This window comes from Equus caballus, chromosome 3, assembly GCF_041296265.1.
Source record: "Equus caballus isolate H_3958 breed thoroughbred chromosome 3, TB-T2T, whole genome shotgun sequence".
Lineage (NCBI taxonomy): Eukaryota > Metazoa > Chordata > Mammalia > Perissodactyla > Equidae > Equus > Equus caballus.
This window is the reverse complement of record NC_091686.1, coordinates 26,712,267-26,728,509: the sequence shown is the minus strand read 5'-3', so window position 1 is coordinate 26,728,509 and position 16,243 is coordinate 26,712,267. Positions and strand designations below refer to the sequence as shown.

The window sequence follows — 16,243 nt, the reverse complement described above, 5'->3', positions numbered from 1 at the left end:
GCGCCAAGAAGATGAATAGAAAAAGTTCACAGATCCGTGTTATTCCTGCACAGGTTTCACAAACACAGGTCTCTTATCATGTCCACAAGACACACACACACACACACATACACACTTCCCCTGCCCTGAGCAAAAGACTTGGCATGCTTGAAAAAATTCTGGAGAATATGACCAGAATGCTGGGATGCTGGGAAAAACCTCTATCTTTGCAATTTGTCAGACTTCTACCAACTAAGCTCGGTGCAATTATGTGCTGATATCACGACGTGTTTGAAAAAATTTTAAGTACCTTTAAATTAAGGAGTGGAAGGTGGGGGCAGCTCTCCCACGGTTCATGATAAACAAAAGCATAGCCCGCAAAGCTCCCATCAGAAGTGCAGTCTCTATGTCATGAATCTTTGTTTCAATCAATGACATGTTTTTTTTCCCTTACACGGTATCTTTCATTTCAGGATTTTCAACTCTTTTGAAAGGATATTCTTCTAGTAGGCAGAGCGTAAACAGAGCAGGACCCAAATGAACAGTGAAAACCGAGACAGGCAGAGGCCACAGATTCTTTTTAAAACCCTAGAGGCTCCAGAGTGTTTTACTTGTGCATTTTTATCAGTTAGAAAATTCAGGGCATATACTTTGGTGTATGTCTATTTATTTATTTATAAATCATAAATTGGTATGGTTCTATTGGCTACTATCTCAAGGCACGGTATAGGGTTAGAATGATGTGTGCCAATAAAAGTAGTGCACGTAATTTCACAACTTTTTGCTAATTTAGGTTCTTGCTTTTTGATTGACTTCTTCTGAGATCTGATCAAACTGTCACTGCGTTGACCTTGGCACAGATGAAGGGCTCGTATTAGGAGTAGTTGAAGTGCCAGGGCTGCCATTTTCTTACTGCTTGCTGGTGTTTGCATTATATGTTATCATGTTAAAATGCTGGTCTCTTTTGCATAAGTCTTTTTAAGCCTTTTGTTCATTTTCTGAGGGATGCTTTAATTCAAACCAGATAATCTAACATCTCAATCCATTCAACTGCGCACACCTGCGAAAGTACAACGCATTTTCCAATGCTGAAAGTCCACAAGGAGCAGGGGCTCCACCACAGACCCTCAGGTTGGGGAAATAGCCAGTCTTCCTTCAGAACGCCTTGCATGTCATACACGGCTCCTGACCGTCTGAGGATGCATCTGTGTAACATTTGTGAAGATCAGCATTTCTTATTTGAGAGGCAATATCATGCAGTGGTTAAAAGTGAGGGCCCTGGAGGGGCTGGCCCCGTGGCCGAGTGGTTAAGTCTGCACGCTCCGCTGCAGGCGGCCCAGTGTTTCGTTGGTTCGAATCATGGGCGCGGACATGGCACTGCTCATCAAACCACGCTGAGGCGGCGTCCCACATGCCACAACTAGAAGGACCCACAACAAAGAATATACAACTATGTACTGGGGGGCTTTGGGGAGAAAAAGGAAAAAAATAAAAATCTTAAAAAAAAAAAAAAAAAGTGAGGGCCCTGGAGCTAGATTGCCTGAGTTGGAATCTCAACTCTGCCACCTCCTTACTCAACGTGCCTGTGTCCTCATCTGTAAAATATGGATAATAATAGTTCTATCTCATAGGATGTTTGAGAGGGTGGTATGTGTACATATATGTAAAGCACTTAAAACAGGAGTACCTGCCACCGGATAAATGCACTGAGATGTTTAATAACAAATGGAAGTTTAATAAATCGAAGTTGTAATGTTTTCTTCTGAAACCCTAACAGGTCATTCTTCACATTTTCAGAGCAGTGCTATGTAATAGAGTGCTCTGCTATGACAGAAATGTTCTATATCAGCACTATTCAATGTGGTAGCCACCAACCACATGTGGCTACTGAGCACTTGAAATGTGGCTAGTTTTTTTAAAATTAATTTAAACTTAGATAGCTACATGTGGCTAGTACACATTGGACAATGAAGCTCCAGAAGGTTAATTATTTCTGATACTCTGTAAGATGGAGCTCAATTCTGTAATCCACTGATTTGTCTCAGAGAAATATGGTTGCTTAGACGAGATCAAGCAAGCCTGTTTCTGGGCTCTGAAGCCAAGAGAATCATCACCTTTAGCCTCTCCATTCTCTTGCCTCTTAGATGCTCCATTTTCTTTGTCATTGGCTGCACTCTCCTCAGGAAGGGGCAGTGGTTGGAGGCACTACTGGGGCCATCATTAGTGGAGGCCTCTAATTTGTGCTGGCTGGGCTCCTCCTAGCTTGCCTTCACTTTTATTTCTGGTTTGGGTCTTGAATCTTAGCTCAGGAAAACTCTGAATCCTGCCTCTGACCACTGTCCAGGTTCCCAGGCTAGACACTTAATACCACTTTATTTGGTGGCCTGGCCTCTGTCCTCAAATTGCAAATGACTGCCCACATTCTACAGATGGAACTCTATGTGGATGCTCCCTATGACAGCAGTCACATCATTCTCTAGGGGCACCCAGACCAACGCCAATCTATTCTAGAGAATAGGATGCATCTTATCTCCATTCTCACTATGTAAAGTATCTTCTTTTATACTGTCACGCCACAAGAGACTTCATTCTAAAACCATCATCTTCTTAGTATTCAAAATCATAGTATTTATCTCCAATAGTATTTCTTTTGTAAACTAGAAAGTTTAAATAAACTACAGTCATAAGCAAAAAAGCTTTCAATAATATACAGAATGTTATAACCCAAGGCTGAGTTAGGTCTCTGTTTCTACTTGTTAAAATTATTTGCATATGTCTTTGTCTTCCTTACTAGATAATGAGATTCTTGAAGGCAATGACTGATCCAAATTCAAATTCCTATCCTTAATGTCTGAAGTAGTGCCTGACACATAGTAGGTACCCAAAACATATGGATGGATGCATGCATGTATGCCAGGATAGATGGATGGATGGAACTATGTAGTGCTGGCTTGTACGTTAGTCCAAATAGAGAGAAAGGAAACAATTCAAATACTTTGCCCTTCTTACTAAGATATTTTTTCTTTTCTTTTCCAAATACTCTTACCTTACATGAAATAACTAGAGTACTGCTAAATCCTACTCATGTTTTAGGAAGACTGGATATCCAAGTCTGTGACTCCTAGAGCCATGGAACTATGCTCCACCGATCCTAACATGCTAGTTGCTTCCACAGAATGACAAAATGAAAGGAAAAAGAGGCCATGACAGAAACATCAAAACCAAATGAAATACTGGAAATAAGTTAATGAAATTACATTACAGATTCAGCTTATTCAGAAAGGCTTTGTCCACGGGAAGGAGAGACAGAAAGAAAAAAAAAAAAACTTCCCCACCACAACCAGCTGTCTAGTTTGAACTGCTAGATTGCTGAGCACACACCGTATGCATATTCATAGGTACCACAGGAAATTAAGCACCTTTGGAACCAGCATTAAAACTCTCCCTGCCAGCGAGCGCAGTGAACCAGTAACTCAACAGCCCCCTTGTGGCCCGGAAGAATTAATGCAGCTTCCAAAGGTGTGAAGGTTCTTCTTGGGGTGGGGGTGGGATGCGGAGAGTGGGCGTGGAGAGGAGGGGGATGCTGGTAAACCATTTGCAAAGGTGTTAGATTTGGCCCTGTTTTATGGAGGGAGAGCAATGCATCATCATCCATACTTTTTCTTTCCAGAGTCTGAAAAGGAACCCCAGTGTATACGCCTGTTCAGAGGAACACGTGCTTAAAGAAGAAACATATCAAAAGAGCTCAGTATTTCCATTTAAAAATATCATTTAAGGGAATTTTAGCCTGTCTGAGAAGATGGATACACTGTGTTTGTTTTCTACATTAATGAGCTATAAAAAGAATGGAATAGGCCATAAATACAGTATTTTGTAACAGCCTTTACTAAAAATGCTACTACTTGTGTTTATCATTTATATCCTTGTATACAACCTGAAAATTGATTACACTTTAAACCATACACAACTTGCAGTGTTTTTCATTTTGTGCTGTACTACAAACATTTTTATAACTCAGTTAATATATTCCATATTTTGTGTTCTTATTGATTATGAATATTTCTTTAGGGGATTTTATTGCTTTTAAAATAACAAATGTTATGTATTAAAAAATAGAAAAACCTATTGCAGCTTTTATATTTTTCTTTCCCCTGGTAATTCTAATACATACGTTTTATCATGACCATAACCAGAATATCTTTCTCTGTATCTTTTATACTTCCTCACACTAAAATTAAAAATCTACTAATATAGTGCATAGTAAAAGAATCAGATTTTTCAAAGGAAACCCACCATTTAATGTGTTTGACTTGAATTCATAATCCGTTCCTTCTACAATTAAAAAATTAAAGTGCCAAAAGATTATCCACACATAACATGATGGTTTTACATCAAGTATATATTATCTTTCCTAATTGCCATTTCAGTTTATAGGCTAAAATATGATTTATATATATGATATGATTTCACTATTAATTATTAAATTGAAAAAAAATAAAATCTCACATTATAAATTCTCTCCTGGAAATTAGTTTTATTATTTTTTCCATAATCCTATCACACAGGCTGTAAGTGCATTGCGGCATGAACACTTTAATTTTTCCAGTTAGTTTTAAGCAAGCCCAGAGGTGAGGTTTAATAAGGATCAATGGCACTTTATCTGGGACAGGGCCTCTTCACAGCATGCAAATTACACAGTAACACTTAAAAAAAGAAATAGATTTAATTAAAAAAAAAGGAGAACCACAGGCTCTGGAAATTCAATTAAAGGATTTATGCAAAGGTTTGCTAGGTTTTTATATGCAGTTACTGCTTACATAATGAGCTTTTCATATTAAAAATCAATAGGTAATCTAGACTAGAAGATCATCCCCTTAAATACATTTTTGAAATCAATTTGAAAAATAGTCCATCAACTGCTGTGACTACTCTTGCTGCTTCGATTACACTAAAAGCAATATTTAGATTGTAAGACGTGCTATGGAATATCTATGCTTGGATATTGCTTTCAAGGGCTCTTATACTTTCGAGTGCCTAAGATGATCACCTAGTAATTCAAGATTGTGTTAAATGTATAAATAATTTATTTAATTACCAGCAAAAGCTAACAGACACAACTCCATCTTATTTATAATGGTTGAATGAAAGGAGGAAAAAGATGAAAGAAGAAACTGAAGGACGAAGGGAAGGAGCGAAAGGAAGAAGGATAGAGAAAGAGAAAGGAAGGAAGGAAGGGAGGGAGAGAGGGAGGAAGGGTGGGAAGAAGGATTGGAGGAAGGAAGGAAAGAGAAAAAACAGAGAGAAAGAAGGAAGAGAAAAGAACAGATCAACCTTTTCTAAATTAGTCTTTGCTATCTCAATTGCCTATTGTGTGTTGACTACTTGGATATACGCATTATACTTTAAAACTCATTTAGGTCTTCAACTAAGGAAGCAATTAGATAGCTTACAACCTAAGCAGACTTTCCATCCTCTGTGATAATGGGGGACAGGTCTTGAAATGCAAATGAAAACTGATGCTCCAGTTCTATCCATAAGCCCACCATCTGTTTTACAGCCAAGGTTTGCCTAGATTTGGTAACCATGAGAACAGCAGTCAGGTTTCCACGGGCCATTCCTGGTGAACTGGAACATGACCATCATCCAGGAGAAAGCACAGGGAGACGTGAAGGAAAGGAAGAACCCAGCTAGGTCCAAATCCAAACTCCTTCTATTTGTGTAATAAATTAACAAGAGAAGGCTTCTTTAATATTTTGTTTTCTTACTTTTATTTAAAAGCTTCTGATTTCTAAAAGCACTCTGTATCCCTCAAGATGAAACTCATGGCTCAAGTAAACTTCAACCAAAGTCAGTCTTGTAGCAACAGGCCTAAACCTTACAAAGGACTAATTTATAACAAAGCAACTCCTTACCCTCTTCTGCAAAACTCTGGGAAGAAATAAGCAAAATATTTACAAACCCAAATTTATCTATCCACCAAAAGCTCCTATCTCAGCAACGGTAATACTTCATGAAGGTGCTGATGCAGCTAACCTAGGTAAGCAAGGAGGGCCCACAGCAGGACAGGGAAACCCCTGCTCTCAAGACACAGGGTGGAGAAGACAAGACAAAGGTGAAGAAAGAGAAGGTGATGAAGGAGCACCTTCTAACATCTGAGATATCAGTGGCGTTCATGTTACGTTTCCTAAAGCACAATTCTGCACAGATCCTGTTATAAGCGACCTTTCTTTGGGATGTTCCTACAGCTGTGCTGAGGGAGATTTTAAGGGCTGAGGAACCAGTATTAGCTTAATCCATAATAGATTCATGCGCTTGGCAAGCACTTGTAGAACCCCCAGGATGTGTTAGGCACGGCCGGTTGTGGTGGCGACTACAAAGAGGAATCCGATAGAGATGGTATGCTCAAATAGGTTAAACATTTCTGCAGCACATTTATTCTTTCTTTTAAATTCTGTATTTATAAGAAAGAAATAATAAGCAAGGGACTGAAATATAAGGTGCAGTACTTTGAAAATATCATGCTAAGTACAAGAAGCCAGTCTCAGAGGACCATATATTGTATGATCCCATTTTTATGAAACGTCCAAGATAGGTAAATCGGTAGAGACAGAAAGTAGATTAGTGGTTGCCTGAGGCTGGTGTGAGAAGAGCGGGTATTGGGAGGTGATGGCTACGGGGTGCAGGCATACTTTTGGGGGTACTAAAAATGTCTTAAAATTGATTGTGGTGATGGTTGCACGATTCTGTGCATATATTAAAACCCATTACTTTGTACACTTCAAATGAGTAAATTGTATGGTACGTGAATGATATCTCAATAAAGCTGTTATAAAAAAACAAGAGGCAGTTATGGACTGCAGTGCAAACAGTAATAGCTTTAAGGAAAAGCAAACAAGAAAAATCAGAAAAGGAAGGAACTAGGTTGAAAGAAAAATAGCCTTTGTTTTCCACCAAAGCCAATCTAACAAATAAAATATTTAAGGCTTCTCTATCTCTACAAAATATCTTCTGTGACAATCAGTTTATAAAACACATCAGGGAAAGATGTGCAGACAGGACGTAGTAGCTTCCTATAGAAAGGGCTGAAATCCAAATGAACCAGAACCTTCCTATCACATGAAATGAGAGCTTCAATACAAAATGTCCCAGGTTAGCATGACTAAAATGTCAAATATGAAACCATTTTGTAACAATGTGAAGAGGTGTTGGTAATAGAAGTTTGAACAATGTTAACACTTAAAATTTCAGCAGAACCATTTCAATCCATAAATGTATAAAAGTCATTTTACAGTGTGCTTAACAGTCAAGACCAAGAGCTGTTATAAAAGAAGACGCCCTCAATGTCACTTCATTTTCTTTTATTCTTATTATCACATTTAAATCTCTCTGTAAAAGTGGTCTTGATAGGTAACTTTATTACATGTTTCACGACTATTCATTCTGAACAGAACTTCCTCCAAGGAATTAACAGATAAAGAGAGACCACTTTCCCCCCATCATCTCTAAATTATACTGTAACTACAGAGCAGCAGAATGGCAGAAAGCATGCTACAAGGACTTGGCCTGCTATGCCACATGGTGGCTCAAAAATCTTAGAGGTGACTTTTTGGCCTGCAGAGAACTGCTGATAGGTTGCTGTAGTCCCTAGCAACGCCTTATTGTTGAGCTTGCACAGAGCTGGGAGTAAAGAATGGGGTGGACAAGGAAAGTCAAGGTTGGGACTTGTTGAAGAGAAAGAATTCCAAAAATTAGCCGTGAGAACATATCAGCATTGAGGGCAAGAAGTCATTCTGTTTCCTTGGAAGAGAAAGGGCAGAAAGCTCCCCTTAGTTGCCTCTGCTCACAGGCAAGTACATCTCCTAAACTAGGTGTTGGCAAACTTGTCTGTAAGGGGCAGTTTGTAAGTATTTTCAGCTTTGTGGGCCATACCTTATCTGTTGCCACTACTCAGCTCTACCGTTGTAATGCTGTAGCAGCCACAGACACTACATAAATGGACGAGCGAGGCTGTCTTCCAATAAAACGTTACTTATGGACAATCAGATTTAAGTTTCATACTGCTTTCATGTATCATGAAATATTTTCTTTTAATATTTTTCCATCTGTTTAAAAATGTAAAAAGAATTCTTAGCTCGCAGGCTGCACTGAAACAGGTAGTGGGTCAGATCTGGACCCAGGGCCATAGTTTGCTGCCTCCTATACTAAACCACAGACTAGCCAGGAAGGAAGTAGACCAGTAATCCCATCATGACTTGCAATTCATTCAGCTGAAATATCTGATAACAAAATGGTGGGATTTTCCTCAGTGCAGCAAAACTTGATGGCATACATTCCAAATTGTGTGCACTCTTGGACCAGTGAAGATAAGCAACAACAGCAAGATAATTTAGTTTCCACTGACAGAAATTTACATTCTAAACTTTCTGAATTTATTCCTTAAGAAACAATTATGAAGGACACAAAGTTTCCCATTATTTTAAAAGGAACTGATAGCTTTGAAACACTCAGTGCTGGAAACACGATGGCCTTGGCTTATAAGATATGAGGTTGACCACATTCCCGCTGGCCCTGCTTAGTAATTTCATTGCTAATGTGGCACATTATATGAACGCGATATGCAGCCAATCCTTCACATTTGTGCTTCCACATGGCTGGAGTTTTAATTTGCAATATATAAGAGGACTGATATTTATAGGGTTACTTTTCTCTCTTTCAACTTTGACTTTTTCATCAACTCTTTGACAACTACAAGGATGGGCACCTAAGAAAAATATATACACAAATTGGCATCATAATAATTAATTGGAATAATCAAAGGAATGGCTTTACTGATTAGAGTGAGGTCTAAATGATGTTATATTTCTAAAGAAGCATATTTATAGTATTTCAAGTATGTATAGAATCAAAAACTGCTGTTATCTGGAATAGTTCTGATGAATAGGTTAAAAAAATTACCTTTAAAAGTTTATTTAGTTAAGTCATTCATCTACCTCATGATAATATTTACACTATTCCTTGGCACAGAAAATCCTTATTATTAAGATTATTATTATTAATATCATTATTATTTTGATTAAGAGTGATAGAAATTGTGACCTAGTTCAGGTCAAATGACATCGACCTACTAGTGTTTATATATTTTTATCTTCTAACTTATGTGGCCCAAATAAAGATTCCTAAATATCATGAGGCAATTACCATAATACACATGGATCTCAGTACAAAGTCACACAGGAACAGAGCAATAATAATAGGAAAGGCAAGAAGTTCAAACGTCACTTGAGGGATTTCACACACCATGCAAAGTTCTGAGATCATCATATCCTACATCACCATAACGAAAATGCGCTGGTGAGAAAAATCTGAATGGTGAAGAAAGTCTTCCTAGGTTAAAACTGGTAACTTTCTAGAAATACTGCACTGGGGTGCTCCTCATTTGAAGCAAAACATAACTGTCATTTGCAAATGTTCCAACAGACAAATGGCATAAGAAATAACGGTAGCATTCTCAAAGAATTCTCACCCCTGAGGATTATCCAGAATCCCCCTTAAACCTGCATTCCATATTTGCATCAATACGTTTATTAGCGGTTCATTAATTGGCAGGAGGAGGGAAAAGCAGATCTTGAATGAAGAAAATGTCTGATTGTTATGCAGCTGCTGACTCTGGTCAGTGGTCCTACACTGTGAGGGCCATTCTCTCTGCCAGTCTTTTGATTTTTTCCTCCTGTTGGTTGCCTCATGAGGGCAAAAAGACTGCTGTAGCTATCAGCATCAACTCTGCATTCGGAATAGGAAGAAGGCGGAGAGAAAATGCCAGCAATACCCTGCCCTTCGATCCAAAAGCTAAAGGTCTCCAAGAAGGCCTGGTGCAGGTTTCCGATTTTACTTGTTAGCCAGCACCGTTGGTGGCCACTCTCAGCTGCCAGGGAGGCCAAAAAGGAGAGCACAGCACCATCCTTTCCAGTATTTATAGTGGGAGGTAGACAAAGGCACCTGGCACACTGGACAGTAAGAATGGGGTCTTGCTTCCCCAAGAGACTGAGAGAGTGGAGGGCAGGGAGCATAGCTGATTTATCTCTGGCTTCCCCAGAGTTGATCTCCAAGTCAAGAAGAGCTTTGGCAAAGAAAGGAACTGAGAAACCAAAGTGATTTAAAACAAACAAACAACAGTACATCAGTTGTGGCAAAGACTTGCTGTCTATTCACCCAACCTGTTTCCTCTTCTTCCCAGTACACAGCTAGACAACATTCCCTAGCCTCCTGCATTTCATAGATATGTGCCACTCCCAGGCCTGCTCCTTAAAATGCCCCCACACATGATACCTCATGTTCTAGCCTCTTCCACCAGCTTGATGCGGACAACCAAGGCAGCCTCGGAAGCCAGGTGTGGAAGATAGTGGAACCACGAGATGGAGGGAGCTTGGGCCCCTGAGTCACCACTTGGAAGTGAGATGCCTGCTGATCTGGAACAGCCATGTCGGACCTTACACAAGCAAGAAAGAAACTTTTACCATGTTTGAACCACCGTACACATGTGGGATTATTTATTACAGGAGCTACTGTTACCTTTAATAATACATCAGTCTAAAACGTATACATCTCAGAGTCTGAGAATTTCATCCACATCTTTTTGGCTCTCATCCCAAGTTATACATGTTGGTTTGTTTCAGAGCATGACAATTCCACAAACCAGGAAAGAAGAGCATAAGCCCGTAGGTCCAGCCCAGCTGTCAATGTGTACGCAGAATCCACAGACTCTTTCCCACCGTGTGTGAGGTACTCAGAGATGTCTTGGCAGCCTGTAACATTTCTAAAGTTTGGGTTTTCACATCTTTTAACTAGGCACCTTTCATCCAAAAGCCCTTCTGCACACTCCATGATATGCTTCCAGGGAAAGTCTAGCTTAATACTGAATGGGGAACTTATCACACCGTCACCACGCTGCCCTGCGGAGCTCTGCCGTCTCAGTTTCAGAACCCTGGGCCCTTTCCTCTTCACTGTTTGTCTGCATTCAGCCTTTCTCCAAGTGCTGTTGTGAGGAGATGCATTTTGCAGCCTAAGAGTCTGGTTTTCATAAGTTACTTTGAGCCATATTTTCCTTGTTCTTCTGCTCCTAGATGGAAAACAAATTGCATAAGGAAATGGCTTTATAGTACCAGTCCTTAAATATTTTACAGGCAGAAATCTTGGTGGGTGGTTTGGAGGCTCAATTACCCTTCTCAGTAGAGGGTATAAATATCCCTGAGGGTTTACATAACAAACTCGGGGGGGGGGGGGGACTCCCCGCCACTTAAAACTCTCAGTATTTACATCTGCCTCTGAAACTTATGACTCAATGGCATTTGAGCATTCACAAAAGAGTAAGGCCAGCGCGACTGCACAGGTGTTAAAACAAAAGCAATCTATCCATCTACTTATCTACGGAGAGGCACAGTAAAGACAGCTAAGTCGTTCACCACTATTAGGTGTAAGACATGATATTGAAAGTTGCTCTCTTGAATATGGTTTCTGGGGGAGAAAAACAGGTGAAAAGGGAAGTCTTTTCAAGTGTTAGCTTCTTAAAAGGAAAGAGTCAGAGCAGATCTGTTATAACACAGAATTAATTGGCCATGGGGTGTTGTTAAAATCAGAATATGGATTATTACTGCACCCTGCTCTACTTCATTGGATCCATCCACAACTCTTTGAAGTAAATACTATTATCCCCACTTTATAGATGAGAAAACTGAGGCTCAAACAGTTTCAGCAACCTACCCTGGGTCAATGAACTAGTGCAGAGCAGACATAGGATCTGTACCTAGGTCTGTTTTAGCCCAGACCCTGTGCTGTTTCCACTTTATCATGCTGTTTTCTCTAACTACCAGGCCACAGGATTACTAATGTCTACAGAGAAGGGAGGACTTCTAAGAGGAGTCGAGAATGCCCCTACGATGGTGCTCCTATCCACACTTCTCCCTTTTGCTATTGATAATATAGAAAAAAGAATACGGCAGCCAGTATGATCGGCCAGCACTGGTGGAGCCTCACAGTTTGAAAAGTCCAGTGTTTGGCTCCCCATGGAGGTAAAAAAAAAACCAAAAGGCAGCCCAGAAGAGCATTCCTAAGCTTAAGGAGATCTGCCCTGTAGAAAAGAGAAGCTGGACAAGGAACAGGTAGAAAGCCACAGAAGAGTGAGGATCCAGTGCAAAAGGAATCCTTGGGTACCCAGAGGCTGGGGCCATCAGACTTTCTGAAAGATATCAGTTCTGATTGGTGGCTTAGAAAGGAGCAGAGAGAGGATGGATTTTTTTCAAATAGAAAGGAAAACATATCAATAGACATCCTCCCCGAAAAAGTCAATTCCCAAAGAAGTGTAGGAAACAAACAAACAAACAGAAAATGAATCCAAAGGTGGCAAGAGTCAGGGTGACTGATGTCACTGAGTCAAGTCATTTTATATCCAGAAAGACAGGGCGCTCAAAATATTCCAATACTATTCACAGAGTTACATGAAGCATCTTCTTCTAAATCCTAAGAAAGGGAGGAAGAAAGTCTCAGTGCTATGTCTATTTCAAACTTTAATCAGAACTAATTTCAGCCCCCTTTTCCTTATAATTCTGAACAGAGGGAAAACAGACATTAATTAAGCAAAGTTTTATCTCTTTTTACTCTAATGAAAGCCAAGTTACCGCTATATTTTTCCCCAAGATTTTTCTCCACTTAATGAAGACATTATCCCCGAGTTTTCAAAGTCACTTTACAAAAGAGCATTCAATAGCCATTAAAGTCAGTTTAAACTAAAAAGTCTTTTTGAAGTCAATAAACAATCAAAGAACAATGAAAAGAGAGCCTTTGATCCTTTCTTGGTCTAAAGTCTTTAATTTCTGTTTTAATCTACAAGATGTGTAAGTCTTGTATTCAAATGTACTTCACCTCTAGAATATAGTAAACTTGAATCAAGTGTTTGTTTTATAATCCTCTCCTCAAAATATGTATGCATGTGTGTATATGTACATATATGTATATGTGTGTAAATGTGTGTGTGTGTATATATCACACATGCACATACATACATACTACATATCTTGTTAACATGGATGGAGGTCAGCAGGAAGTTCTCCACTAGAAAGGGAAGAGAAAAGTTTTAAAATTATTTTCATTCCACTTCTTTGAAAATTAAAAAAAAGAAAAAAAGGAAAATGGAATCTTTGGCTTTGAAATTCAGGATAAGATCAAAGACTATAATGCACATAGATTTTTCAAGGTATACATTATTAATAACACAGGCAAACACATAACTAATCAATAGCGTGGTCGAGAAATGATAAGGTAAGCATGTGTCTCTGAGGCTCTGTGCATAACACCATGCGGGGCAGGGACTGGGTTCCCTCTCTAAGATCTGTGTACCCGGGCATTACACGCGGCCCAATCATTGCCTCGCGTGCTACAGTGGTGGGATTGTTAAGTGCAGATGGAAGAAAAGGAAAAAGCAGCTTAATATTGCCCCATGTGCCAAAACGTCTTTCCTGTGCGTTAATTTCTTTTCCTCTTTATTCAGGTGAAACTCACGTATTATAAAATTTAGAAGTGTATAATTCAGTGGCATTTAGTACATTCACAATGTTATGCAGCCACCACCTCTAGTTCCAAAACATTTTTATCTCCTCATAGAAGACCCCATACCACTTAGCAGTTTCTCCCCATTCTCCCTCCCCACAGCCCCTGGCAACTAGCAATCTGTATTCTGTCTCTATGGATTTTCCTATTCTGGATATCTTACATAAATGGAATCATAAAATATGTGACCTTTTGTGTCTGAGATGCTAGTCTGTTTTATTTTAAAAATAAATTAAGCCCATCTGAATGCCACTCTGATTGTACAGATCAGTTCCTTAAAGAGAAAAAAATCCATGAAATGTAGAATACTTTAAAAAACCATAAATTGATTACACTACTAGTGCCCTCTGATGACAGGTATTATTTACAAGGAGCATTTATATGGGGAGCTTATTACCAAAACAGGCTGTGTAAGTGGAAAATATTAACACATTCCTGGAAGGCATGTTAAATTAAGAGATTATGGGTCCATGTGGTTATTAGTGAAAAGGCACATTATTCAGGGATATTGTCCCAACCTCTGAGCTTGGAGTCATGGGATAAAACAGACAGTTCTTTAACAAATCTTCCCTCAAGGCCACTTAAGGAAATGACACGGTAGGCTGAGTGGTTTTTAGACCTAAATCAGTATGATTTCCAACCCAGATTATTCATCCACTTTAGAAATGAGAATTTTTATAATTCCACTTCTCCTTTCCCTGATTTTCCTTACTGAAGGTCCAACAATGTGTCCTCAAATCAGAATGGAGAGTGCAATGTCCATTTGTCCAACAAGGGGACTGAATGGGGACCCAGACAGAAATGACCGGGAGGGGCAGCCGTTGTCAGACCTTTAGAGAAATGCCAGGCCTCCCCAGGAAGAATGGGGCAGAGCTTCTGTATTCACAGATAGAGGGGGGAGTACTGACAGATCTGGGTTCCAAGCCTGCCTTTGTTTCTGATGTGATCTTTAAACTCAGCTTTATCATCTAGAAAATGGGGATTACTATGGCAATTAAATGAGATATGGGCACACAGTAAGCACTGAATCAATTCTAGTCACCGGGCACTATGATTCCTCTTGTCACTGGGTGGAGTTGCTCTGTGTGGACCACAGGAAACAGCGAGCGTGGACTTTTTGCTATGCTCTCAATTAGCTCTTTAATCCCTACCTTTCTAGCTTGCTCCCCAGCCCCCTTGCTCTCTTCGACCCTCCTTCTCTCACTCCACCTCCTCTCTGTCTACCCCTCCAACTTCTTCCCTCCTTTTTTCTTTCTTTCCTTTCTTCCCTCCTTTCCATTCTGTTTAGTATTAAATTACCAGTGTGCCCCTTGGCCACAATGCTCTGTAATGAGCCTTACACATCAGCATTCCTTATGCCACATCCTTCTGAAAGATCAGTCAGAGCCATTCCCAGCCCCCTGCCAGGCCCTCAGTGAGGCAGGGGTACTCTGATCAGCTCCATCTACTCCACAACAGGCCACTGACTGTGCATGCTAGGTTCTGATCTCCAGACCCACAAGCGGATATTTGAGTTCCATGGGAGGGAGATCCCCTTGATGAAATGGCAGCTCCACCACCACTACAAATTGAACATGTCTGTCCTGAGGCCCAAGGCCCATACTGGAAAATCGGGAGGTCTGACTCATCCTTTTTAATAGCCAGGTGACCCTCTGCAAACCGGGCCCCGTTACACGCTCCTTTAAGCTCTTCACTTGACCATAAACCCTAACTGATGTAACACACATGGGCCCTGGGGTGAAGCAAGTGTTAGAATTGCCCAAGTTTTACAGACCAGGGTGAGAACCCAATGACAAGGCTTCGCCCAACAGATTCTACAACCACAGAATCAAAAAAGATGAATTGAGAACCTACTAGGTACCAGATTACTAAAATGCATCCATGCACATTGTCTCATTATTTCATCTCATTGTTGGCTCAAGTCATCGTGCAAGCCTTACTCCACTCAAACAATGCAAATGACCAGTCACCTCTGTTTATCAATAGCGACAGCCGCTCAGCATGTCTGGACAACACTACATAGCTTCTTCCTTTATGAATTCATAGAATAATTATGCTGCAGAGCCTAGAAAAGTCTCCGGCCATGTATACATTTGCAGCTGGACACCTTGTTTTTCAAGGGTTGCCCTTTTAGCCAGCCTGGCATTTCATTAAGCGTCTTTTAAGAATTTCTTCAATTAGCCTTCCCCATGAATGGACACCACCTACACACACACCTGCAAGGGCACCTCAGACATGGGCGTTGCACTTGAAATATCCCCGTGCATCCAGAAAAACGCCAATCTCAAATGCAAAATTCCCCAGTGCCACGTATTTATTTTCTTTCATGTTTTCTTTCTGGCAGAGCAAGACCAAATCCGTTACTGTGAACACAGAATTGCAGTGGGATATGGATTTGACATGAGGCAAATACCTTCCCTTTGCAAAGGCAAATAAAACAAAAGTTCAACGAGCCTCAAAGCCAGCGTGCATAAATGTCAGGGCGCCTGGAAAGAGGGGAGAGATCAGAGGACATTTAAGAAATCACGGTTCTCCCAGGGCGGTGGGAAAAGGTTACCATGGTGCCTTCCGAGGGGGGCAAGTGCTGGTGCCCAAGAAAAACAGCAGGGCCAGGGCAAGACCCCGGGAAGCAGCCATGGTTTGGATGTTCTCGGTATGAGTGTCC

The 16,243-nt window shown here is 40.3% G+C and overlaps 1 protein-coding gene across 10 annotated transcripts in view; it reads right to left on the bottom strand.

Annotated features, from left to right (window-relative positions):
• WWOX (WW domain containing oxidoreductase) overlaps positions 1–16,243 on the bottom strand; it is a 934,161-nt gene that overhangs the window by 618,627 nt on the left and 299,291 nt on the right. For 2 of the 10 annotated variants that reach the window (XM_070262080.1, XM_070262081.1), the window contains exon 9: positions 10,306–10,465. The exons of 7 other annotated variants lie outside the window; for them this stretch is intronic. In XM_070262080.1, the coding sequence (XP_070118181.1) occupies positions 10,307–10,465 (159 nt within the window). In that variant the 3' untranslated portion in view covers position 10,306. Of the gene's footprint in view, positions 1–10,305; positions 11,096–16,243 lie in introns of all 10 variants that reach the window. One more of the 10 variants, XR_011436924.1, reaches the window with a different exon arrangement.